We start from the raw sequence: 27,723 nt of genomic DNA on the forward strand, positions 1-27,723 counted from the left end.
GCAACCCCCCATAACTAGTTACATTTCCAGGGGAATTTCAAGGATCTCTTGTTCGTGGCTTATTCCCTCCTTTTGAATGGGAACATCTGCATATATTCTCATTCAGGGTTTTTTTTCAGCAGGAACGCGGTGGAACAAAGTTCCGGACCCTCTTGAAAATGGTCACATGGCTGGTGGCCCCGCCCCCTGATCTCCAGACAGAGGGGAGTTTAGAGTGCCCTCCACACCGCTAAGCGGCGCAGAGGGCAATCTAAACTCCCCTTTGTCTGGAGATCAGGGGACAAGGCCACCAGCCATGTGACCATTTTCTCCGAGGACAACCCACTGAGTTCCACCACCTCTTTTCCCAGAAAAAAAGCCCTGTTCTCACCAACATCAAGGGGGGGGGGGAAGGAATGCCTGCATTGCTTCTAGCTTCCCTGGATTCAGAGGTATGCAGTGGAGTTGGCATCAGTCTTCTCCAGCCATTGTAAGGCAGCCAGCCATACTGCACAGCCTGCCTGTGAACAAAATTCCCTCCAGACCAATTCACAGAGTTTGCTTTTTAGGTACATACTCAAGCTTTGTATAAAGTATAAATCCAAAAACATGTGAATGAGACAAAGCTACATTTAGAAATCCATTACATTGATGCACTCCCTGTGAAGTGCACAATAAACGCCTGTGTTTTGCACAGTGTCATGTGTAGGAAAGCCCTTAATATGTGAACTGCTGAAAGTGAATGCTGTGAATGTTGCTGTTAAGCTAAATGTAGAGTCATAAAGACAAGGTGAGATGAGCGGCTGCTTAGGAATGGTGACAACAACTAAGGCACTATCCAAAACAAGCACAGCTCCCGTTTCTCTTCGGTTGGGAACTGCCTATCTGCTCAGGTGGAGGACTCCTCTATGCCTGTTCTCCAGGTTCTCCCCCCTCCTTTTTTTGCCAAAACCAAAGCCAAATACAACAAAGACCGCTTTCTTCTGGAAGTGGCATAGAAGTGGTACTTCCAATCTGAAGTCTTTAGTGTTTTGGTAACACAAAGCCTGTTGGCCCTACCCATTATACTTGTTGATCACGTTATTTACTCAACCATGAAAAGAACTGGCATAAAATAAATTCTTTTGAATGAACTTGCTGATTTCCCCCTCCCCAAATTTTCCTCTGAGAAGCATCAGTGAAAATACAAATTAGATGAATTTACTATTGACTACCTCCAGCATTGCAAGAGAAACATACAGGGATGGGAAACAGAGGAGGGGAGGAGCTTGTGAGAAGAAAAGGGACTTTTTCAAATTTTTACTTACAGTTTAGTTTATTGATCAAGCATTAGAATCAACTTTTTTTTAAAAAAATGTAAAATTGTAGTGTTTTCATTCTTCTGGTAAATTGCTTTTACATATTAATGAAGTGTCTGTAATTCAGTAAAATGGGAGAGGGGAGGAAAATCAGAAGTGGGGGGGTTGGAGAAAATGGGATGTGGGCTCAGCTCTTGTATTTGCAAATATACATACATGGATTTGGAGGTAGGCAGGGCTTTTTTTCTGGGAAAAGAGGTGGTGGAACTCAGTGGGTTGCCCTCGGAGAAAATGGTCACATGGCTGGTGGCCCCACCCCCTGATCTCCAGACATGGCCTAGCGGCACGGAGGACAATCTAACCTCCCCTCTGTCTGGAGATCAGGGGGCGGGGCCACCAGCCATGTGACCATTTTCAAGAGGTTCCGGAACTCCGTTCCCCCGCGTTCCCCCTGAAAAAAAGCCCTGGAGGTAGGAAATAATGAACAGAGAGCTTAAATAGCCATAAAATACAAGTGACACCATTCACAACAGCTATAACGGTGTCACTATAAACCCTGGTTAATGCAATTAAATCTACTGTTAAATTCTAATTCAGCAATTACGTATGCTAAAATAACCTGTTAAGTCTTTGAGGTGCCACAAAATTCCTTTTTTCTTTAAAAGGGAAGGAGAGCAATTGCAACATGAATTAAAATGATTTGCCATGGATTTATGATTGTAATGAATTTTTAAGTACTGTGTAATGTTAGTGAAATTAAAATAAAACTATAGCCCAGAAAAACTATAGGTTATTTCCCCATGAACCCATGTTGCACGTTTAAGAACTAAGGAAGGGAGGTGGGACAAAATTGTACCTTATTAGGGGTGAGAAAATACCTTTAGCCAGCCTTTAACTCAACACAAATCAGGGGAGGGGGGGAATGGGATTAACTCTCTAACACTTTAAATCACTGCTCTTAATCCAGCTCTAGTAGTTTGCACGGTGTATAGAAAATGGCGTCAAACTGAGATGGAAATCCCTTTACATTTCATCCCTCCTCCAGATGTGATATAAATGCATAAGAAGATGCATATCATATTTACATCATCTACATTTATAGGTGTCTCTTATTGGATCTCGTTAATTGTACTGTAAGAGGATTGCTTCATGTACCAGACCAGTCATTTTACAGCTGCAGAGATGTTATAGTGCTTGTAATACAGTAACAAACTTTCTCTTCTCTGTAGCTCAATGGCAACAACAGTCCCAGATCACCAAGCCAAAGAAGGTGCGTCCCTCAGCTAGTCGATATGCAGCACTTTCTGACCAAGGACTAGACATCAAAGCAGCTTTTCAGCCAGAAGCAAACCCAGTTCATCTGACAATGCAGTCTGGATTGGTAGAAAGTGATGATCTGTAAACCTGAGCTGTCAGGTCTACCAATTTCTTTCAAAGTGAAACACTGAAAGCCATTGTCTTGACCAATGATAATTTATGCCACTTTATGTGAAAGGCAGACACCTTTAAGTGCAAATGATAGAGAACACCGCAGCAACATCTTTCTTGCTTGATGTACCAAATTGGAGTAGGTAGCAATCAAATAGATGTGTACAGTCCATACACGCACACGTGCACACACACACACACACTCCACCTTCACAGACATTTTTTAAACTACTATTTTGAATAATCCTATTCACAACTGCTGAAGTGAATGAGATTTCTCAAAAGCGCATAAACTGTAGACCTTTTCACAAAGTGCCTTTTATGATTTGTAGGTGCTATAAACATATGAATACTCTTTGGGCTACAACACAACTACAAGTGTATCAGCAATGTTTTCTGATGTGCAATACTGAAATGATAAAACAAAATGGAAAGGGAGGAAGAAAGATCTAAATGAAATTCTAATATCTGCACAAAGCTTTCTGTTCTCAAAGTAGAAAGAAATTACTTGCCTTAAAAGTTCTTAATATGAGCAAAGAAGCTTCACACCAGATGGCTTAATTTGACTTCAGCGAACAGATGAATTAGTTATAAATGGACTGCCAGGCTAATTCAATAATAAAATATAGACCTTATGATGGAATTGTTTTACAGTGTTACATTTGTTAAAGTGGAATAGGGCAAAAAGCTAGACTTGTCTTAGAGGATGAAAACGTTGTACATGTCTCTGAAATTCCATGGTTATCTGAAGGCAAGGCTTTTTTTTATGCTAGACAGTTGATTGACCAGGGTCTGTGTGACACAGAAGAGGACAATTAGAGGTGTAACAGTAAGTGAGGGAAAGGAATGTCTGCAATAAGAGGTTAAATGATAAGCACGCACCATAGAAAATAATTAGTAGAGATGGGAGAAAGTGGAATGCAGAACGATGGTAATCAAAATGGTGTTACATTTGAAACACTGCATGTGTGGTGTACTAGATGTTATGTTTTTGTGTTCTTGTCAACTGTGGCAAGGCACAACAACCCTGCCTATGGCTAGATCCTTGTGAAGAAGGCAAAATGGTTGAACTCCCAGACTGCAGACTAATTCTGCATCTAACTGAGCTATTGCATTAGGCAATTTGGATTCAAAAATCCAAGATGACTTCAATTGGGTCTGTTGGGGAGAAAGGTTTTGATGGTACAAGAGTATGTTACTACAAAAGGAAAACACTGTATTCCTTTATATGAAGCACATTTATAGTACTTTATTTATAATAAAAATGTTGAAATCTTTTATCTCAACTCAGTTATTCAAGTGCAGTACTTTTTTTAAAAAAGTTTTGTATTATGTACCACATCATATATTTTGCATTACTGCTATACATGTATTGCTTTGCACCTCATTGTTTAAGTACACAAACCAGGTTTTTAGCAGCTAACAAGTTTAACACAGGAGGTAGTTACTATTCTGTACAAATTGATGCAAGTGCTTTATGACTGCACTTACAAGCCTTTTTTCAATATTCATACTGTCATATACTGTTTGTCATATGGAAGGTTCTGCTGTCATCTCCTAGTTAAGTACGTCATACCATCTACTTACCAATTCTTCTCAAATGTGACTTGCTAATCTACTATTTGTTTAGCTTCACTAGTAGCATTTTGCTTCTTTTTTTGTATTTATAAAAAAATATACAATCATTATTACTTTGGATTGTTGTGCTGATATCATGTGGGTTTAACATCAATAAATATTACACAAATCAATAACTTGTGTCTTTCTTGTTAAAAGATACTGGAAACTTAATTAAGCTTCAAAACTAAACAAAAATTAAGGCTGGAACTCACATTTATTTTAAAGTAAGCCCTATTGAAATTAGTGGTACTGACTTCTGAGTTATATACTTAGGATTTTGCATATGGAAGAATAATCCTTTTTCAGAATTAGTACCAGGGCTTTTTTTCTGGAAAAAGAGGTGGTGGAACTCAGCGGGTTGCCCTCAGAGAAAATGGTCACATGGCTGGTGGCCATTTTCAAGTGGTCACATGGCTGGTGACCATTTTCAAGAGGTTCCGGAACTCCGTTCCACTGCGTTCCTGCTGAAATAAAGCCCTGGTACTAATTCTGAAAAAGGATTATTCTTAGAGCTAGTTATAAAGAAATGCTGGCTAAGGAGTTTAGCAAACAGGCCAATTTAACCGTAACACGCTAAATCCTGAATTTTTTGAGTGCTCCACTGATAAGCAATGAGGTTTTAAAATACACTATTCAAGACACTTAAATTTATACTCTTGCTGTCACATAGCAGAACTATAAACCAGTGATTTATTTACTTATTTAAAACATTTATATGCTACAGGTATAAAAACAGGTATCTTACTGGTCCTATGAGCCAGCATGCTGTAGTGGTTAGATTGTTGGATCTGGGAGATTCAGGTTTGAATTCCCATTCTGCCATGGAAATTTGATGGGTGACTGTCAGTCCCTGGCAGGTTGACCCCTCCAGCCCATCCGCAGTGAACACATGTGAGTTCCAGCAGAAGTAGCTTTTTTAGAGTCTGTGCAGTTCAGGTCTGTATTCCATCACGGAGTTTGGCAGAAGTGACAATTCAAATCAAGCAGTCTCTGTTATAGTTGATTTTCCCACGCCCCAAATGACAGTTAAGGTTTTGGCGCACAAGCCTACAAGAGTCTTGTGAGAATCTACTTAGTTATGAAAATATCTCAGGTATCCAATAGAATGTTCCCAGCATTTGGGAATAGCTGAGAAAACTATCCAGACACACCAAGCCGAGACTCGCATATTTCTCAAAAGATAACTGAGGGGGCCCATTCTGGGTCCTAAGGAAGTAACATCTGTAATATGGTTATGAATGAGCAGAGAGAGTACACAGCACCAGTAATTAGTAATCGGTACAGCTTCAGCATATTGTGGCACAAGCAATACAACAAACAAAGAACTATGGCATGGAAGTACACAGACATGACAGTGACCTTCAGCCAGTCACACACACAGCCTAACCTACCTCGCAAGGTTGTTGTGAAGATAATACAATATGGGCTGATTTGGAAGGCAGGATGTAAAGAAAATAAACTTTGGAGTGGGAGCACATCTTGAGAGAACACATACCCAAGAACCAGAGCTACTATTCAATTAAAAGGGCTAATGCAAGTGGGACAACAAGGTACTCTACTCTAAAAGCCTCCTCTTCTGGTTCTTTTCATCCTGCTCCAGAAACAAGTTTCCATGGGTACCCCTACTTGAAATAAGAATTATGCCTACACATAAGCACTGCATATCCAATTCCTGCTATTCAAAGCTCCATTCCACTTTTGGGGCTCTACACACAGGTGCAATAAGATCATAGGTGACAGTAGAAAAGAGTCCAGCAGCACCTTTAAGACTAACCAACTTTACTGTAGCATAAGCTTTTGAGAATCACAGCTCTCTTCGTCAGATGCATGTGATTCTCAAAAGCTTATGCTACAGTAAAGTAGGTTAGTCTTAAAGGTGCTACTGGACTCTTTTCTATTTTGCTTCTACAGACTAACATGGCTAACTCCTCTGGATAGGTGACAGTGCCATTCAAATGGTGTAAAGAGACGGCAGGGCCAGATGAGTAGCTGCTATCCCTCGCTATCCCTTTCCGGCTCCAATCAGGGATGTCACTGAATCTTCACAGAACCAATTTACACTTCCCATCCCAACATTCTGCAATAGAATAGAAATTAATGGCTTGAATCCAACAAAGTCCTTGGGATGCAAGAAACTATTGCACTTGGTTCCCATTGCTCCCAAGTACCTTCCTGCACCTGGGTTTAAGATTTTGACACATTGACCTATACTGCCAAACATTTAGAACTAAAAGTAGCTTGCTCTTAAGGTTCAAAACTGCTAAACTTTACACGTTTCTACCTCTCTCAGAATTACTAACCCTTATGCATTTCTGCCCCCAGCAGCTTTATCCCTACAGAAACAAGCTGTTTGTTTAAACAATAATGCACTCAAGTTTAAGATTAGTATTTTAAAGAACCAGTCATCTAGAAACTGATCCTCCCACAATAGTCCCAAAAGTAAAATAAAATGGATTGCTTTCTACTCGGTCTATAAAGGAGAACTGCAATTAAAACTAACAATCGTATCTGCGTGCTTCAGGCCTGAATTTGAACTTGTAAGGAGACCTGAACTTGTTTTTGACAGCATAGCAACTTTATTGGGACTGGAATGCTTTCCTCCTCAAATGACGTGTCCTTGTGGTTAATTTTGCTGCTGGTGTGTCATAAGATGTTACCTATTAATTTATGGGTAACTGTCCTTGTGGCTAATTCAAGACATTCATGATCACAGCAGAGGTGACTCAGGCTTCAAATATAAAATAACAGCCTTGCTTGCTTTTAAAAAAAGTTGTTGCTATAAAAACAAACACATGAGCACGCTGTTAGACACGGTGGTTTTACAAATGCAGAAGCAATGTGATACAAATAGAGGAAAATGTGGGAAGTTATCGAAGTCCAAAACTGGGAAAGAAATGGGGAAGAATGACATTTCAGTCACTCCCACCTCACTGAATCACAGAGAAAGAAAACACTCCATAAATATAACTATTCCAAATAACTCTACAGAGGTGTATTTACCTACTTTTAAAATGTTTGGTAAAGCCCATCAATTCATCTGAAGAGGCAGTGACAATCTAGCAAAGATTCAAAAGGTGTAGGAGGTAAGGCTTACCATTATAGCAATAGGAGTGGCACAATTCAAACATTTCTAAACTGTGAGGTACTGCTTGAACAAATATATTTCCAGTAAAGAGAAGGGGTAACATCTTTATCGTTGGTAAACAATTGTCGATAGAAAGAAAAGCAGTATTTATTGGACATTTATATTCAGCTGTCAAAAATGCGTAAGGACTAGCTGGTTTGACACAATAACACAGCATAAAGCTTAGTGTGGGGAAGCTGCTTTTCTAAATCTGACGAACCACAAATACTGTTATTTTTACTTACTCCCAAACAAACTAGTCTTCATGCCCTATCAAAAAACTCTAACAAGCCCTAAGCACTTAAAAGATTACAGCCAATTTTAGAAATAAATACCCCATTTAACTTAAAGGAATACTAGAGTTTTTCCCCCCTCCACATGTGCTATGCAGGAAAAGAGGGGGCTATCTTAAATTCACACACAAGTTACAATTATGCCCAGCAATTATGTAGAGCGATCATCTTATACTTAGGATCATGTAGTAAATTTTATGTATGCCTTTTGTTTTTTTATACATCTTTTTCCCCCAGTGGGGATCCAAACTGGCGTAAATCTTTCTCCTGTCCTCCAATTAACGACAATGTTCAAAGGGGGTGGGGGGACAGAGTTCAAAATGTCTCATTTCTTCTATATTCCCAAGTGTGAACATTTGAGTGGGATACAGAGGGAGACCTCTGACAATCCAAGAGGCTAGGATGGGGATCATAGCATTAGCACAGGCGAAAGACACCTGGGCAAGGACTGGAGGGTTGGTGGGAGATGTGAAAAAGCTGGCAGAACCCAGCCATCTGTCCTTGTAATGTGTGAATGAATCGCGCGGACTAAAACACGGGGTGGGATGAGCTGTAAAGGAATCTTACTCTGCTATGGTCTCTGGAAAACTCATAAATTGCTCCCTGTGTAAAGGTAGACAGAACTGGCTGTGCAGAACACTTCCTGAAGCTTTCCTAACATGGAAAGGGGGTGATAGATGCCAATCCATATATAGATCTATTTATGCAGTAGGAAGGGCACTTACCTAGGTCACATGCTTCTTTACTGTCTCTTTAAAAAGACAGTTTTCTGTTTTTCTTTAAGCAACTGTCTACATTTCAGGCCTCTCATTTATTCCAGTTCTATTTTGTAGAATTAGAGGTAGCTGAAACACAGAATGGCATCATGGAACCAAACAAAACCTTAGGATCTCTCAGGCCACATATAAACAAAAGGAAGTGCATGGCGGACTACAGAAGGGCTGGCCCAGCTCTGCTCATTAGAACATGAGATTACCAAATTTTAGCCAATACTGTACAGATATGTTCATCTTTTCTCCCCATCCTCCTAACAAAAAACTCACTTTTTTAGATTCTGTGATTATTTTTGGATTAAGCTACATTTTCTTTGGGGTACAATTCTGTTGAAGTTTGGCAGTTAGGACTCCTGGATTCCAACTTCTTCAACTGCAATCAAGGAATTTTAAAATATTACTTTACATTTTGTCTTATGATCTTTTCTATGTAGCGTTATGCATACTTTGGCCACAGAACTGCAGAGCAAAGCATGCTAGTTTATTCATTTCAATGCAATCATGTTAACTTCATGAAATGACTCCATTTAAAAAAGAAAGGAATAGTCATTTTTACACTATTAAGTTTGAATACTACATATAAAGGACTTTAGTGATTTTTTTCTCTGTGAGGCAATTTTGCCATTTAAAATGAAAATGTATTGAACTATAACGAAAATTATTTAAAGCACCATTGCATTTATCAGCTTGAAAAAATCCAAACCAAACATAAATTTAATATAGGACATTTGTAACTTCTAACTATTAAAATAAGCTTAATTATCAATTATTAAGTTATACTGACCTCAAGAGGTGAAATGGAGATCTGCTCATGAGCTAACACTCCTGATCTTAACGGCCTTTCTCTGCACGAATGTTAAGAGTGAGGGAATGAGTGGGAGGAAAGTTTTTATCCCCAAATATCATTGTCCCCATTTCCTGATATGTCTTATAATAAATGGTATAATGATTCTAAGCTACATTAAGGCATCAACAGGACTCAATATATTTCACTGTTTTCATTTTTGCATAATGCTTATTGATATATTTACTACATTTATAATATGTCTTTCTTTGCCCTTCTCTTTACTTTCAGCAGCAAAAACTCACAACGCACGCACCGCATTGGCTTCCTCAGAGTCTCTTCATGTTACTAAGTACCTAGGGACACTCAAGTGCAGGACTGTATGTCTTCCTCAATTCATGTACAGGCTGTTCTTGCTCAATGCAAGTGAATGCCAGTTTCACCAGAGCTCCCTTTTATGTGACTGCATCTGCAAGTAGAGATGGGCATGAACCGGAAAAAACCAATCCATGTGGTTCGTCGTTCTGCAAATTTCACAACCCACGAACCACGAATTTTCACAAACCTGCCCCTGGTTCACAAACCAGTTTGTTTGGTTCGTGAAAACGTCACATCCAGGTCAGAAAACCATCACTTCCGGGTCAGCAGAAGGTCACTTCCAGGTCAGCAGAAGGTCTGCAGGAAGTCCTTCCCCTGTTGCCTAGGAAACTGATTGATTGGCACCAGACTATCTGCAGTGACAAACCAAAAAACGAACCAAATGAACCAGCCTAAAAGTTCGTGGCAGTTCATCAGAAATGAGATCTGACTAACCGTGGTTTGTAAACCACGAGCCGCCCTAGTTCATGCTTAATTTTGGTTCGTATTTCGGTTCGTGCCCATCTCTATCTGCAAGTGATTCTGGAAGGCAAAACACCAATTCCACTCTGTTTTTACTGCGAAATCAAGTACTATAGGCTCCTCTGAAGTGTCAATTTTCATTTCTTTAAGGTGTGAGAAAGTGTAAAGATCTAGGGGAAACTGGAATACTTTTAACAGTTGAGGAGGAACTGATATCAAACACCTGACGTGGAGCAAATTGAAGAGTGACTGTGCGATTGCATGCATGGAAAGTTGGGGGTGGGGGACACGAGAAATGAGGTTCACTTGAGTGTGCCTAAATACTTAGTAATGTGTAGAGACAGACTCTTGCCCATGCTAAAACCTTCCTTCAGTAGAAAGGGGGAGATGGAAGGAGAGGAGATGATCTCCTACTTAGTGGGCTTACAAATGTCTTGCTTGAAGTCTCTGCTTAAAATTTTAGCTGGAGGGTGTACAGTAATGATTACCACTCCTGGGTCTACAGGACAGGGAGAATATAGACACCCATGGCTGAAAGAACCCTGGGAAAAGAACAGAGCACCTCCTTTGCATACCAAAGGTCAAGGGTGGACTGGCTATTTAACTGACCATGAAAATGCCTGGAGGGCCACTTAATCTAGAGGACCATGAGGAACCAGAAGCAAGTGATACAAAGCTCTAGTAGCTCTGCTAATGCTGTAGGGCCTGCCAATTGATGGTAGTGCAGAAAGATGCCAGAGTTGAGATGATAGCAATCATTGCCAGCACAGCTCAGGTCTGGCTTGAGTGGACCACTCAGCCTGCTTGGCTCACGGGCTATTTTAACTTCCCAGTCCACCCTTGCTCAGTGAGAGGGCACCAACTTGGCCAGTAGAAGGTCCTCCTAGGTTCAGCCTCTAGCATCCGCACTTAAAGGCTTGGAGACCGTGGTCTGTCTGACATCTGTCAGCACTCAGAATAGACAGCACTGAGCCAGTGGAACAACAAACTGACATAATATTTCCATGCTTCATGCAAGTTTTAAAAAAACTACTGGGGCACTATACTGCCACCACTAAGTACTTTAAGGTCCCATTGGTTTCACATGGAATAGAATAAAAGCACATATCTATCTCTTCTATTGACACTGATGGGGACTGAAAAGGTACTTAATACTGGATTGTGCTTCTGAAGTGCTGGCCCTCTTTGTACAGACACCAGCATAATTTTTTTTTTAAATGGGGCCCTTTATTTCATGGCTGGTTTCTGCTATCCTGGGAAAATCAATTTGTTTACATATCATGAGTATGACACACAATGACATAAGCCAAATCCATTAAGCCCAAAATTCATTTTAAACATCCATATTGATCTTTTGCTACAAATAAGGGAAGGTTTCATTTCACGCCAGAAAATAATTGCAGTCGATGAGTCTCCCCAGACACACACACACCCAGAGGAGACAGTCAATTAAAAAGTACTTAATAATGGCCTTTGAATTGTTTAGAAAATTATCTCCTTTTAATAATTTAATTAGCCCAGGGGATAGTTAATGAGTACTGCAAATGCTCCTTCGTGATGTGCAGCTTACAGCAAGCTGAGGACACAAGTACACAGGGCTTTTTTTCTGGGAAAAGAGGTGGTGGAACTCAGGACTGCTCAATGACGTCACTTTGGGTCAGCTGGAACAAGGGGGGGAGGTTTTTCACCATTTAAATTGCCCTTGGCGAAAATGGTCACATGGCCTGTGGCCCCGCCCCGATCTCCAGGCAGAGGGGAGTTTAGATTGCCCTCCGCGCCACTTGGCACCACAGACAACGCCAGAGATTGGAACTGCAGGAGAGACGGTGCAGTGCTTGTCTCCTGAGTCAACGCCAGCTGCTGGAGAGCGATGATGAGTGACGTCAGGATGGAGCCCCAAGCAGCTGGCCGAAAACCACGGCTGGCTATAAAAGCCAGTCTGGAGAAACTGCCAGGCATGGAAGCAACGTGTCGATTACCCGCAACCATGTCCTTGGACCTTGCATCTTGTTCTTGCCTGCACCTTGACTTGACACTCTCGTGCTTTGACCTACGGACTGGACTTGACTTGGCTTTTGGACTCTGGACACACCCCTGGCGTTTACCTTGTGCCCCGACAATGGACTGGACCTGGCTTTTGAATCTTGAATGCTCCTTTGGCTTTGTGTTAGTGCTTGGACTATCAGCTTGGGCAAGCCCAGCTCATGACAGTGGGAGAATGCTGCCAAATGGTACCAAGCTGCAAGCTCCAGCAGAGGCTGCGTTTATTCCTTGTTTTGCCCACAGTTTCCACAATCCATCGGCAGAGAAGGATCCAAGGGGATCCAGTCTGTGAGCTCCAGAGTGTAGTTAGCGAATCTCTTTCCATTCGTGTCAATTTCTTCCACAATGTCTGAAAGGAAAAAAACAGCCCATACTGAAATACACGAGTTGATTGAAGTGGGAAGAAAATAAGATTTTAAAAGAGGGAGAGATCAGTGAACCTCCTGCAACCCACAAAAAAGGGGCCAATATGAGGCCACTCCACAGCTCTTGGGTGAGGCTTTCATCACCAATGGGGTTTGGGAAACCTGATGTGTGAAGTACACACTAAACTATGATTGGTTGCAAACCAAGACATCTTTGTTATATGAGCTGTACAAAGAGAGCAGGGGAGAGTGAAGGTCACACGGAGGACAGTTATAGAGATAATATTATGCATTGGGTGCAGGAAATAAATAGAACTCCTTCTCCCGTTGGGCACCCATTAAAGTTGCTGGGCAATAGACTCAGGTAGGAACATGCTAGGTAATGAAAGACATGCTGCAGAAACTAAGGAATGCAAGCTGCTGAAATCCAATGTGGATTTTGATCCCTTCCTCACTTGTTTAAGTAATTAATAATTTAAATAGGGCCCCACTTGAAATAGTACTCACATCTAATTATTTTGTGTTCAACCCAAAGACATGATAGCGCTGCTATTTGGAACCATAAATGAGGTTGATGGAGAAACATTGGGGTTCACAGGTTTCTTAAATCTGTCCCGTGGGCCAAGCACCAAGATTAAAATCACCTAACTGGAGCTTGTGTGGGTCGCACAGTTAACAGGCCAGCCAGCCATAATGCACTGTGGGCTATGGCCCAGCGCTATCCAAGACCCACAAGCAACTTCCTACATTGCCCATCAAGAAAGACAGGATCAATCTCAGACCAACTTGTCTTGGGTCCTTCTCCATCATCCTGTTCCTCTATCCCTGAAGACATACAAATTAAAGGTTTTTTAAAATTACAAAAACCAGAATTTGTCAAGTGGCAAACATGCAAGGCTGCGACAGTAAAGCAGTCGCACTCACTCCACAGCTCATGAGCCACATTTGCAATTACCATCAACCAAAAAAAGCCACATTTACTTCAATCTCTGCAACGATGCTTGCACTGCAAGGAGGCTCCCAGCTTACCTGTTCCTCCCGTGGCAGCTCTTAGAAGGTGGGAACCACCTGCCAATGACTTTCCTGAAACACAGGGCAAGGAACACATTGGAGAAGGGTGCTCAGAAGAGCCACAGGTAGCATATCAAAAAGCCACACATGGCTCGCAAGACACTCGCAAGCAGTAAATAGTTTGGTGGCCTCTTAAAGACCAGGACATTTATATCAGCTGCACCTTTTATAGCCCAGAGTCCATCAGACACATGATTTCATCGGGCACTGGAAAGTTTCTGCCACAACAAATGATGTTGTCTTTTCTTTTCTTTGTGTTTTATATTGGGGGGAAGAACACATCCATTTCATAACCGACTTGCTCAGCAGTTCCTGTCAAGAAGAGGAGGATCAATATCGGCCTACTTGTCTCAGGAAAGAGATTCACTTCTCAACTGACTTTCTTACACAAGCTCTCATTTTTAGACAACCCCAGATATAAATACAGTGCCCGCATCTCTTATATTATGAGGAATTATACCACAAAGCAAGTGAATTTTCATCTAAAACTGTAGCTTGTGCATATTTTGGAAAAAAGAGGACAGACAGGGCTTCCTCATTGTTTCACAATGTCACGTTCTAAATCGTGCTCTTCGCTTTGAACGGGTGGGGAGTGGAGGGGGGCAGGCTCTTAAAGGAACACAACCGTGCTTGAAGCAAGTTCGCCCCTCGTATTTGCCAGCATTCTCTTTCTCTTCTTTGCAAGTCTGATTAATTTTCTTCTGACACACGTAGCACCAGGAGACAGATGGCTAGCCCCACGCTTACCCAGAGAGCCACAGCTGGAAACATGAGATGCTGGCCTAAGCAGAGGAGGGAGGAAAGACACACAGTCATCGTTGACACCGTTACTGGAAGAAAGAGGCAAAGAGCATTCACAGCTGGAAAGCAGGTGACTCCACTAGCCAAACTATGTACAGATCTAAACTAAATTATGTACAAACCTAAACTTCAGTTTCAGTGTATTCAGCTTAACAGCCCATAGGCCATGCACTCTAACAAAGTTTAAGAATTAAAAATAACAGTTAAAGAAAAGGTTGCCACATCTACAATGCAACTTTTACAAAGGCTACTCAGTAACAGTCTTAATTTTGAGGAGTCGGGAATGTTCGAACGGCCTCAGTAGCCATTTTTTTAAGAATCTCTCTTGGAGGAAAAGATGGCCTTCTGAGTGGACACACTGGCGCACCACTCCTGCCTTTGCTGTGGTTATACTATTTACTCTGCCTTGAGAGCTGAGATTTGATTAGCACAGCTGGCCTGAAGTTCCCGAGAAGAAGTTTACAGTTCTGCTCAGAAAGACATCCTTGGAATTCAAAAAAGAGTGTAAACTCCCATGAGGAAGAAAAAACGCCAGAGTCCTCTTGGACCGCTGCTTTCTGACTAAATCAGCCAAGCGACTTCATATGGACAATCTCATCTCATGGACTGAGGCAGTAAATGACCTTTCAAATCTTACTTCTCTAAATAAATATGCAGTTTTAGAGACAGAGCGTAACACCCAGATATCTCAGGGGAATCCTCCCACCCCGGTCTTAGAACTATCTCCTAAGGGGAACGAAATGAGATTGCAAACCTCCCTAAATACAGAATATTTTAAGGAGACAGAGGACTTACAGAGCCTATGAGAAGCTACTTACTAGGCTTCATAAGAGACCGCTGCATTAACACAGGACAAACAATACTGGCCATTTTCCAGCAATTGGGACTCTATGACTTGCAAACCTGAACTAAACATTTTAATGCAGCTCCTTTTTCAATTTAAAATTAGAAGTATGGCTTCCTCCGAGAAACAGTGCACAAACTACAGGATTGGATGGTGAAGGTATAGGATGGCAGCTCAGGCCTGATAAGGATTTTGTCAAGGAATACCTAGTTACATTAACAGTGAAATCCTAAGCAGAGTTACTCCAGTCTAAGCCCATTGATTTCAACTGATAGACAACTGTGCACATTAAAATGAACAATAGATCCATGCACTATGACACAAATACAGCATGCTACTGAACTCCTGCATTATCCAGATAGAAGGCATGAAATATTTGTCTGCAATAAACAAGCGTCTAATTAATATCAGGGGATGTACGACAAGCTTCAAGGAAGGAAGACCAAGCGAGCAAGCAATGATACTTTGAATGCAGGGAATGGGATCCACAGAAATGGTTTTTTCTGTTCTAAAAAATAAAACGACTGCAAAATTGCTGCATAATTGCTCTTTTAAGCATTTCTGACGGTTTACACTAAAATGAACATTTTATTTATTTTTTTAAAAAGTCACCCAGAGACCCATTCTGAAGCGTTTGACAAAAATAAATATTTATGTTTCAATTAAAGGAGACCAGGAAGTATCACATCTAAATTATGCTATATCCTCATATCAAATAGAATGATATGGTTTGGTGCAAAATTATCAGGTTCAGTACAAGGAATAACAATATTTCTTGTTAGGAATCAATCATTTAAGAGGATAATTAAAATAAATGACCATGCAAGTGTTTTTACGCAGCCTTGAACAATTTTACGTACTTTATTGTCAGTGTTTTGCCTTTCTGAATGGAGCACCTGGACTTTCCTATGACATAACTGTGAATAGAAGATTATGCTTTTATGCAAAAAAAATAGCCTGTTTAAGTTAGAATAATGGAATACTAGCTTTCCAAAATGTAATTCCCTGTCTCTCTGTACTCTCACTCACACATATAGAACAGAGGAGTCACATTTTTTCCATTTAGCATTACAATTTGTTTATCTACATGCGAACAGCATTGTGAACACATCATTTAAAGTTTTCCAGACTACCTATAATTTGGACTATACTTTGCATCATTCTCACTTGGCCCAGTTGTGAATCATTTCCTTCGGAATTCAAAACAGTGCGGTTATGAATTTTAAATCATAAGTTGCAAACCTCCATCTACAACCAGAACATGCCCTGTCATGTAAGGAGACTCTAGAAGAAACACAACTGCTTTGGCAATTTCTTGAGGCTCCCCAAATCTTCCAAGAGGAATAGTCTTTCTCAACTGATCTTCTTTCAAATGAGTTGTCATATCCGTATGAACGAAGCCTAACAGGAGAGAGGGGAAGATGTTAGGAAGAAAAAAATGACACAGCTTCTACAGTCACACTTACACAGCTTCCCTAGAATCAGCATAATTTGGCAAACATAACAGAGTTTGCCCAATTGAGAATCAGCTCAAGGGAACATATGTTTGTGTACCTAGTTTCAACTTAAGCTTCTTGAAATAAGAACCGATCCAGATAAAAATGGATGTTGATGAAATTGAATTTTATATTTACAGTCTGATCTAATCAGGCTTTTTGGCAATGTCCCATTACTGATTTTAATGGGATCTACTTCCAAAAATATATCCAACAACAAAAAATGCTAAAGGCGGGTTTTTTTTAACCCCACCGTGGCCTATTCAGATGTCATTTCCCTCCCCCATCACACCAGCCTCTATGCGTGATGACAGGGCAAGCTGCCTTGTACACTCTTTGCAACCAGAAGGCTACAACTTCACCAGGACTCATCTAAACCAGGGATTTCCACTGCAGGATCAGGGAGATCCAGTATTCAAATAAATTCATGATAGCCGAGTATAGATATATATGTGGGATGGGTGATACAACAATAGGAAGACAAAATCCCAAAGGTCCGCTTTCAGTTTTACAGCATGTAAAGTTGGAGGGTGGAAGATGTAACCTTTGAACAGGCCCTGGGAGAAGTTTACACACTTAGACTATTATAGTCCATACCTTCAACTCTGCACAACAAAGATAAACTTTCCAGTTAAACTAGAGTATTTTCATTATCAAAGAATTAAGAAGGCAAACAAAAAGGAGAGAGTCCCTTGCTAGAGCAAAAGAACCAGAAGAACCCAACTAGTTCTAAGAGACCCTAATAAATATACTTTTTTATTTTTAACAAAATGCAAGTGCTGTAAGTGCAAGAACTTATAACATTATATTACTACCATTTCAAATATTACAGATTCTCCTATGTATACCAATGCTATAAATACAGTGATAGAAAATCGCAATCCATCTATACATTCAAGAAGTCTCTTTGAATCCTAACACAAGGTAAGTATCCGTGTCCAAAATTCAGAATGAGAGCAGCTTGTTTTTCTTCTCCTTTACAGGCAGAACATTCCAGGAGGAAAGCAGAGGAGGCAAAATCTCCTGGGCAGTTGGCAACGGGTGCGCCAGCCTTGGTTATATCCCGTTTTGCGTTGCTTTTTCAAGCCAAATTATTTACTGCCTGGAGGCACAAATTTATATTTATACATATTTTCAGGTAATAGACCCCATACAAAGTTAATAAATATAAGTTAAAAGTACAGAAATTACTTACACGTTCCTTCTTAACAAAATCCTAACAAGCATTGGTGAGTATCTTCCTATGGTCATACAGTAATTAGAGGTCAACACGTTATATACACCATTCCCCATTAAAGCATTCACAGATGGCTTAAAGAGACATTGTCTAAACCTGTATCACAATTTCACCATCAAAATAAGAAGTCAATTTCATTATTCAGTCCTGTAAAGCACACACAAATGGCTTTGAAGAATTATTGTCCAAATGTATAACTCAATGTTACAATAAATTTATAAAAATGATGAAAAGTCTATTTCATTATTTAGTCCTGTGGGGGTGAGACTACCTAGTCTGAAAATCCATTCTGCTTCAGCACGCAATAGTAATGTGCAGGGCTTTTTTTCAGCTGGAACGTGGGGGAACGGAGTTCTGGAACCTCTTGAAAATGGTCACATGGCTGGTGGCCCCGCCCCCTGATCTCCAGACAGAGGGGAGTTTAGATTGCCCTCTGCACCACCAAGTGGCACGGACGGCAATCTAAACTCCCCTCTGTCTGGAGATCAGGGGGCGGGGCCACCAGCCATGTGACCATTTTCTCCGAGGGCAACCCACTGAGTTCCACCACCTCTTTTCCCAGAAAAAAGCCCTGGTAATGTGTGTGTGGCTACACTAGTCCTGGTATCAACTACCTGTAATACAGAGAACCTAAAATCACGTTCCTGATGATGTAAATGACTGAAGTGTTGTACCAACGGAGCTTCCATGATCCTATGTCTTATTGTTGAGAGATGTTCCTGTATCCTTACTTTGACTGGACGTGATGTGCTGCCCTCATATTGTAACCCACACTTACATTCAATAATATGAATTACATTGGAGGTAACACAAGTGGAAAAAATTTTTGAATACAGAGCTCTCCCTGTCCTAGGATTTTTGATAGCAGTCACATTAACTGTGAGTGCGCAGACACTGCAGTGCCCGCAGGGGTAATGACCCTGTGGTAAACGTTTATTCTCATTCTGCCTGAAGTCAGAATGCACCAGTGTGTCACAGTTAATGTGACTGCTATCAAAAATCCTAGGACAGGGAGAGCTCTGTATTCAATTTTTTTTCCCACTTCTGTTACCTCCAATATAAGTGTTAGGATTTTGTTAAGAAGGAACGTGTAAGTAATTTCTGTACTTTTAACTTTTATCTTATATTTATTAACTTTGTATGGGGTCTATTGCCTGAAAATATGTATAAATATAAATTTGTGCCTCCAGGCAGTAAATAATTTGGCTTGAAAAAGCAACGCGAAACGGGATATAACCAAGGCTGGCGTACCCGTTGCCAACTGCCCAGGAGATTTTGCCTCCTCTGCTTTCCTCCTGGAATGTTCTGCCTGTAAAGGAGAAGAAAAAACAAGCTGCTCTCATTCTGAATTTTGGACACGGATATTTACCATGTGTTAGGATTCAAACAGACTTCTTGAATGTATAGATGGATTGCGATTTTCTATCACTGTATTTATAGCATTGGTATACATAGGAGAATCTGTAATATTTGAAATGGTAGTAATATAATGTTATAAGTTCTTGCACTTACAGCACTTGCATTTTGTTAAATATAAAGAATTAAGTAGTTCCGATTTAAATTTAATTACTGAAAAACACTCTGCCTTTCACTTTACAATTAGTAGAAAGCAACTCCACATGGAACTGGATAGATAAAATGAAAGTGTATCAAAAACTAATGAAATGAACACAGACAGTGCATGTAAATGCATTTCTGCCTTGGGTTAGGAGGTTTAAATTGTCATATCCAGAGTTTTTTACTTAGTGTATTATTGGAGGCAAGCTGGGATGTCAAAAGGTGTTAATGTTCAAGACCAAATCTTGATCCAGTTAGTAGCCTCAATTGAGTCATTCAGTATTTTATATATGCAGCCATTTGCCGGCACAAAAAAAACATTATCAGTGCAATCCAAAAGAGAATTACTTCAGTCTAAGCCTGTTGAAATCGATGGGCTTAGACTGGAGTAACTCCACTTAGGACTGCACTTTATATATTTTTACAGTTTGGATAATTACAATTATACTGTTAGAGAGAAGGGTGATAAAATACTTGCAATTATTAAAGCATATCTACAGTTATGAAACTATTTCTGCATGAAAAAAATTATCCACAGGAGAAAAATGTGAGAAACATTTCCATAACTAGTAACGGATACAATTAATATTAATTCTGGAAACTGGAATTGAGCCACCAGTCCATGCATTCCTTTCTACTCTCTCATATATGGATTTATTTTCAGTTTTCTGAAGCATAAACCATACTATAAACTAAAAGAAAAGGTATGCACAAGAAGGGAGAAAGAACAGGAAGCGCATAAGCTTGTTCATGCTTTGCAGGACTGCCTGAAGTTAGTAGCATTGTATCTACAAGTCTTGCATGCTGAAGGACAAGCAATAGTGAGAACAGGTAGTCAAAGTGTCCTTGTACACAGCCACACCCCTATAGAAGAGCTATATTCCTAATTTTTTAAAAAAGTAATTCATCTTCTAAATAGAAATCAGACGTGTATGACGAGAGGTACTGAATCCATAATAGCGTTAAAGCAAGCCACTAAAAATACCGACACAAAATCGAATGTTATTGTTGCTTCACAAAAATTTGTGTGCACAGGTTTTAACTCCATTCATGAAAGTCACGGTTGTCCAGACTACTGGCTGTTGGCCCTGTAATTGCATCTTACAATCAATGCGTAAGAAGCCTTTCCAGCCTTAATACGGAGCTATTACATCCCAGGTGACATTCAGGGAACAAGCATTTTAACTCAGAACTAACCAGGAGCAATCACGTTGACTCGAATGTTCTTTCTCGCTACCTCTTTAGCAAGAGAGCGTGAAAATCCAACTAGTCCAGCTTTGCTGGCACTGTACACAGACTGACCAGAATTGCCCTTCAGTCCAACAATACTTCCTAAAATGAAATAAAAGTAAAATGACACTAAAAGGTAGGTACATTCAAAGTTCAAGACAGATTTTACAACAGATGAATTGTTCTTTGATAAACATACAGTTTTTAACCATACTATTTTTAAAATAGCCTGTATCAATGGCTTATCTTGAGTTTGGGGTGAGGGTTAGCCTCCTTCTTACTTGACGAATTTTTGGGCAAACCTGAGCATTGGCTCCCCAAGGTTTATCTCAGCAGTCCTCATCTCCCCTTGGCCCCCGTGTCCGGATTTTTTGATCTGTATGCTGGGGCCATGTTCAGAATTAGATATATAAGGTTAAAGATGAAAAAAAATATCCCAGGAAACTGTAGATTATTATCCAAGAATCTATGTTTTGCTGCTTAGGCACTAAAAGGGGGGAAGCAAAATTTACTTTGCTTGGTTTGACAAAATACTCTAAATCATTGATACTCACACAATGGCTTGGGTGTCACATGTGGCCCCCTGACATGCCTTCTGTGGCTCTTCTGGGCTCTGTTCCCCAATATGGCACCCTCCCCATGTTCCAGGAAAGTGAGCAAGGGCATCTTTGTATCCAATCGTTCCAATAACGCTGAATCATATGCAAAACAATTTTTTACCACAGCTTCTATCGTTTTTAGTCAAGTAAGTAAAAAAGGTAAAGGTGCAAGCACCGAGTCACTATTGACCCATGGAGGGGGACATCGCATCATGATGTTTTCTTGGCAGACTTTGTGTTTTGGGGTGGTTTGCCATTGCCTTCTCCAGTCATCTACACTTTACCCCCAGGAAACTGGGTAGCATTTTTCCGACCTTGAAAGGATGGAGGGTTGAGCCAACCCTGAGCCGGCTACTTGAACCCGCAAAATGAACTATATAACCGCACCCTACTAACTACGCTGTATCAATAAAGAACTATTCAACAGTTTTTTAATCCAGAGCTTTCATGAAGCAAATTGTGCCCAGTTGATACAAGTATATACATAATACAATTTCACATCACCTGAGGATAATCATCCATCATAAGAAAACTTCATAATATGTATAAGTATATACAATTGCTATCGTGCTACAAAAAACTTAAGTACAATGAAAGGAACCGCTGACGGGTCGCCAGCAGGAAGTTCCCGTTCCGGAATACCCTTTCTCAAAGCAGTTACTTCTGTAAAATATATACAAAAACAGTTTATAAAAATTCATACACAATGCACAATAAATCACATACAACTGCATTGCTATATACTCACAAACAATTTTGATGGATGGTATTTCAATAAATACTGTAAGAAAAAATTGAAATACCATCCAACAAAATTGGATGATTATTAGGGTGCGGTTATATAGTTCGTTTTGCTAGTTTGCTCCGCACCTCTCTCTTTTGTTAATTTCTGGGCTACTTGAACCCGGCTTCCGTCAGGATTGAACTCAGGTCATGACTCGTGAGCAGAGCTTGGGCTGCAGTACTGCCGCTTACCACTCTGCACCACAAGTCCTTACTTAGCCAAGTAAGTGTTAATGAAAAATAATCATGTTTTCTTAAGTAGACATACCTACATTAACAATAGCACCACCCTGCTGTTGAATCATACTCTTCACAGCAAGTTTGCAGGTCAACATTGTTCCCAAAAGATTGGTATGAAGCTGGGATACCATTTCATCAACCTTGGTTCGCAACAACAAGCCATCCCTGTTGAAAACATAGCTAAGGTTAATTCCTGGAAAACTGTCATCAAGAACAAAATGAGACAATTTGTTCCAGTAACAGTCTTTAAGTTCTAAGATAAAACCAACAAATTAACCTTCTAAAATAAAATAAACAATGCTATTTTTTATTGTTTATATTAGTACATGATATTTCCAAAAGAAATTTATTTAGTTATTTTATTCAACTTATACCCCGCCCTTCCTGCGAGTGGGCTCAGGGTGGCTTCCAACAAATATATTATTAAAAATACAATAAAACATTATAAATAATATAAAAACCCAATACTGATACACAATTTATATCAGCAGCATAAAAATCCAGGCGCCACCAAACAAATCTGGCCACTACATAGTCACCACAAGCACAGGTACCGCCACGATGTAATTAACGTTGAGTACTACTTAAATCTGACACTAACCTGTTGATACCTGCAGCGTTAACCAGGTAGTTGATATGTCCTAAACTCTTCTCCATTTGGCTAAATGTATTTTCAACATCTTCTTGTTTGGAAACATCACAACTAAATGCTAGATGACCTGCTGTGATAGAATAAAATCCACAATGAAATATAAGCTTCCCGAAGGCCTTTGACAACCACAGCTAAAAGTAAACACTAATATAATGTTCTGTTGGCACGCAGTCCCCAAAAATCAATTAAAACAAAAGAGATGAAGCTTCTTTTTTAACACAAGTGAAGGAAACTATTGACAGAGCAGGTTTTAAAATTACACAGAATTCTTAATCAGAAAAAATGAAAGCCAAAAGCTTACGACTGACATTTTCAACTTAGAACTAGGCCTTTAATTTATACTATTTCATGCAACAAACGATGGCATTCGATTTGCAACCATGATTCAGTTGAAATAATTTTGCTGCTACTTTCTTTAAGATCAGGGGGATGTTCCACCACTTTTTCTGAAATATGTATGAAAAGAGAACATCAGAGTAAGCCTACCTCCCAGGTTTTTTGCAGTGGTTTGAGCTATGTCCAGATTTCTTGCAACAACAGCTAGACGATATCCTTTTTGTGCTAGCAGTTGTGCAGTAGCCTGTCCAATTCCCCGAGATCCTCCAAAAATGGCACAAACCTTTGACATCTCCAAAGAATACCTGGCAAACAGAAAAACCGTTGGATGGCAATGCATGTATTTGTCTTGTACACAAAAGTGCAATGCTCTTTTGGTACAAATTCAGTAGCTCGGGATGTGACCAATCTATTTTGCCCCCTCCCCAACCTACAATTTGGAATAAATTATAAATCCACACTGGGTTAAACTTTTGTAATGTATTATTCCAGTACCCTTTGACACACAATTTTAAATGAAAGTTCAGAACCTCAAGAAACAGATCCTTCAAATACAGATTCCAATTATACCAAGTGAAGTTATACTGTAATTTTCAAGAATATTGATTTGTACTGATTTCTTAATGGTGTATATCGACTGCACTGGAAACAGCCCTGTTCTATAGAGATGGCAAGTCCTTGCCCGTGGACCCCAGGAACAGTTTGAGAGTGTGGCCTGGCAGAGGACAGAGTGACTAACACTCTGATATCATTGTTCGTGAAAACTGGGAGGGGAGAATGCTGCTGTTCCATGATGCTCTAGGAATCCCCCCCCAAAACTCTTATGGTAAATACCATAGAGACTCAGTCAGTTTCTAGAGCACTGCCAAGGGAGTGATGTCACCTCCGGTTCTTTACCCAGGACTAATGTCAAACTGAGAGCAGCACTGTTCCCCCTTTTCCCATTTCCTCCCACTGCTTACAGGTGGTTAACAGAGAGAGGGGCAGGAGTTCCCACACCCTCAGCAGACACCCAGAAATCTTACTGTTCCTCTTTCCCTTTTTTCTAGCCAATGACAGAACCTGCAGCAACTGGTAGCTTCATTTGTGCTTTTTTTAAAGAAGGTTTAATTGGTTTCTAAAAATAAGTAATTTTAAGGAAAGGTATCCAATGCATTCTTGTGGGTTTCCAAATTATTTTTTTAAATAATAAAAATTAGTCTTTTTCTTTAAAAATCTAAAAGGGTACTCCCTTCTCTATCTCTCACCATAAGGTTGAGGGCAGCAGAAAAATAAAAGTCCATGTTTATATTTTCAAAAGTGGAAAATAATTGAGCTAGCACAGCAGTCAAGGCCAAAAGAGCCAAATTGGGTGGCACTACCTAGTGGGCTCGTCCCCAAGTCGGAGAGGCAAGTATTTGGAGAAGCCTCTCCTTCATTACTAACTCACGCATTTCAATCTGACAGTTATCTTTAGAAGCACGTGGCCCAAAAAGCATCTTTCTTTTTAGCGTCATACCCACCGAGGGTTCAGAGCCTAGAGAAAAACAAGTAAGAATCCCTACACGGGATCGGCTACTGCAAATTAACTTCAGTAAATGCAGAGCCGCGTCCTGCGGAACCAAGAAAGCCAGAGAGCCGAGGGCAGCCTCCCTCAGGGGCCGGGCCAGAAGTCGGCAAAGAGCCGGGCTCTCTCCCCGCCGCCCGGCCAGCGGCACTTGCCTGCGCGAGGACGGCAGGACCGGACCCACCCGTGGGAGGAACGGCAGCGCACCTACCACCGTTCTCCGCAAGGGGGCAGCAATACCTAGCCAGGGGGGTTCTTTGCGGGAGGAAACGTTGCGTTGGGCAGCGGAGCAGGTCCCGGTCAGCTCGCTCGGCTCTGGGCTGTAAACAGCAACGCTCTCTCAAACATGGCTCTCAGGCATCACGAAGTAGCCCGCCCGCCCGCTTCTGCGGCTGCTGCCTCCTCCCTTACCTTTCTGCAGTTACCGGCTGGAGGAAGACCGTCCTTTCCAGCGGTCAAACTTTTTGGACTACCGCTCCCAGGATGCAGCGCGGCAGAGTATACTTTATTGCCTCATGTGTCGCGGGGTGTTCTGGGGCTGGTAGTTTCTGGCGTCTCTTGAGTCGACGTGCATGCCGAAATCGGCTGTATCTGTTGTTGATTTCAGAAGCGCTCGTGTGGGTTGTAATTTACTTTTCCGCATACGGGAACCGAGACTCTTGGAAGTTCTTCGCGATGATGGCTGCTTCCCTCAGACTGAAGTAAACTACTGCTTGTTGTCATTGTCGCAATCCAGTGACACCTCCTTCTGACTCCCAAGTAACTGGGTCGTTTCACCTTCCAACAGCTGCCCGCACCTCTGTTCAGATACTATTTTCTAGCGACACGTTCTTGGAATCTATGCTTCGTAACTGTATGCTTCACTTTGTTGTAGGTACGGTGCTTGAATTGCTTGGGAAGTGAACCAGATCTGCTTCCAGCTGCCTTCCGTACAATCATCAGAGGGACAGCGAGAAGTAACCAGATGGCAACTCTTTTTCCAAGAAACATTGTGTTGAATTTCAGGATGTAATTAGTATTGCCCACATATCTCTGGTTCATTTTTATCCTGCTCTTCCTCCAAGGAACTCAGGATGATATGCGGAGATCTATCCTCCATTTTATTCTTGCAACCACCCTGTAAAGTAGGGTCCAATTTTTGGCTGGAAGGCAGCATAAAAATGAATACAACAGCCAAAAGTAACCTTATTTAAGATAGTTGCAGAGACATACAGTGCAGTCCTATGGTGAGTAACTCCGGTCTAAAGCCATTGAAGTCAATAGACTTGGACCGGAGTAACTCTCCACAGGATTGCACTGGTAGTAGTCTTAATTTTAAAACTATGGATCTAATTGAATTGATGTTTAGTTGTCCCAAAAGTTAAAATTACAGTTTGTGTTGATCTTACACATAGTTGTTGATGTTTTATATATCTTTGCACCATTCATTTCAGCTATCTCTGAACTGCAAAATGCCTGCTCTTGTTGGATCATTAAAACTACAAATAAAATACAGTGTGGGATATTATACTGACTGTAGTGTCAAACAGTCAGAGATAGAACGTTTTGGAGGTCTTTCATTCAGAGGGTCGCCATAGGTTGGAAACGACTTGACGGCACATAACACACACACACAACACACAGGGTCAAACAGGATCCGGGAGAACCAAGTTCAAATTCCCACTCTGCCATGGAAGCTAGCCTGAGTAATTTTGAGCCAGTTGCGCTCAGGGTTGTTGTGAGGATAAAATGAGGGATGGGAAAATAGTGTTGCAAGCTGCTTTAGGTGCCCATTGGGGGGGAAGTGGAGTATAAATAATAAATATAAATAGTTGTACACATTTTTGGAATGGCTTTTTCACATATTAACCTCCTTGTACAGAAGCATTTTTTGCACTCTGTCAACAGGTTTGATGCTCCTATGTGCCCAATCCCTTACATTACAAGAACCATGGCACCCGTGCCACAATTCTTTCCTTCATTTTTCTCAGTGACATTGACAACATTGGGGACAGCCTTTCATTTTTTTTTAATTTTACAAAGGAATTACGAAGCATTGGTGAAATTGATCATGTCAGTTTCAGTAGAGGTTGGAAGGTGGAATAGTAAAGCAAGAGTAGGGTGGTGTACAGGTAATACAGAAAGAAGGGCGGGGTTGTGCAATATCAGTTGCTAACATCATGATGGGATTGCATTTGAATCCACACAGGGCTACATAAGCAAATATCCAAATAATCATTAAAATATTTAAAATGCATGTGTAATTTCTCCCATATACAGAGAATTTGGTGCATGGATTTGGCAGTGATATGAGTGGGAACATAGTTTGGAATAAATCATGGATATACAATCTTTTGAGAATATGATCACCTCAGCAGTGCCAGGGGAGAGTAGAATTTGGGGAACATGAGATGTCACTTCTGCATGATGTGCAAGGAATTTCCCATATGGTAAAAAGATATGGGGAAATTCCTAGAGTGTCATTACACAGGCCATTTGCCAGCCATTTTTCCTCTTGTTCCTCGATTTCTAGAGAGTGTGAGATTGGAGCTAAGGGTGGGGGTTTACCTGCCATGGCAGGCAAATGGCAAGCCTATATAAACACCACCTTATAATGAAAACCCAGTCTCATGAGTGCATCACCTAATATATAGCAAAGTATTACATTACAATGACATTCGCTCCAGTTTCAGAGACAGGGTCCTGAAGAATTTACAACAGGCGTTCTTAGGATTTCACTCCCCACCCAATGATGTGGGAGGGAAAACTGATTGACAAAGCTAAGCTGGTACCCTGAAATAGCCT

At 40.7% G+C, this 27,723-nt stretch overlaps 2 protein-coding genes across 9 annotated transcripts in view; one reads left to right on the forward strand and one right to left on the reverse strand.

The window, feature by feature from the left end:
• PALLD (palladin, cytoskeletal associated protein) overlaps positions 1–4,459 on the forward strand; it is a 275,578-nt gene extending 271,119 nt beyond the window's left edge. For all 5 annotated transcript variants that reach the window (XM_054989776.1, XM_054989777.1, XM_054989778.1 and 2 more), the window contains one exon: positions 2,507–4,459. In XM_054989776.1, the coding sequence (XP_054845751.1) occupies positions 2,507–2,679 (173 nt within the window). In that variant the 3' untranslated portion in view covers positions 2,680–4,459. The remainder of the gene's footprint in view (positions 1–2,506) is intronic.
• A 6,911-nt stretch (positions 4,460–11,370) lies between these two features.
• Positions 11,371–25,405, reverse strand: CBR4 (carbonyl reductase 4). Of its 4 annotated transcripts, none has more exons than XM_054990082.1 (10): positions 25,351–25,405; positions 23,544–23,698; positions 23,007–23,127; positions 22,434–22,570; positions 20,751–20,885; positions 16,506–16,664; positions 14,366–14,448; positions 13,782–13,930; positions 13,577–13,630; positions 11,371–12,531 (listed from the first exon to the last, which is right to left on the reverse strand). In XM_054990082.1, the coding sequence occupies exons 2-8, from the start codon at positions 23,683–23,685 to the stop codon at positions 13,802–13,804; spliced, it is 906 nt and encodes a 301-aa protein (XP_054846057.1). In that variant the 5' UTR covers positions 23,686–23,698; positions 25,351–25,405; the 3' UTR covers positions 11,371–12,531; positions 13,577–13,630; positions 13,782–13,801. The 4 variants fall into 4 exon arrangements, with proteins under 4 accessions (XP_054846057.1, XP_054846060.1, XP_054846058.1 ...); XM_054990085.1 differs by lacking the exon at positions 25,351–25,405 and adding an exon at positions 25,180–25,279; XM_054990083.1 differs by lacking the exons at positions 11,371–12,531; positions 13,577–13,630; positions 13,782–13,930; positions 14,366–14,448 and having other exon boundaries at positions 15,676–16,664.
• Between the last annotated feature and the right edge of the window lie 2,318 nt (positions 25,406–27,723).

Source organism: Eublepharis macularius, chromosome 10 (assembly GCF_028583425.1).
Source record: "Eublepharis macularius isolate TG4126 chromosome 10, MPM_Emac_v1.0, whole genome shotgun sequence".
Taxonomy (NCBI): domain Eukaryota; kingdom Metazoa; phylum Chordata; class Lepidosauria; order Squamata; family Eublepharidae; genus Eublepharis; species Eublepharis macularius.

What these genes read in the sequence shown, in the direction of transcription:
- CBR4 (XM_054990082.1), bottom strand. Translation starts at nt 23,685, where the DNA reads ATGTCAAAGGTTTGTGCCATTTTTGGAGGATCTCGGGGAATTGGACAG. An exon ending in AGTCAACGTGATTGCTCCTG is followed by an intron (nt 16,665 to 20,750) that starts GTTAGTTCTGAG and finishes CTCTCCTGTTAG; the next exon opens with GCTTCGTTCATACGGATATG. An exon ending in TGTTCTGGTTGTAGATGGAG is followed by an intron (nt 14,449 to 16,505) that starts GTTTGCAACTTA and finishes TCTTTCTTCCAG; the next exon opens with TAACGGTGTCAACGATGACT.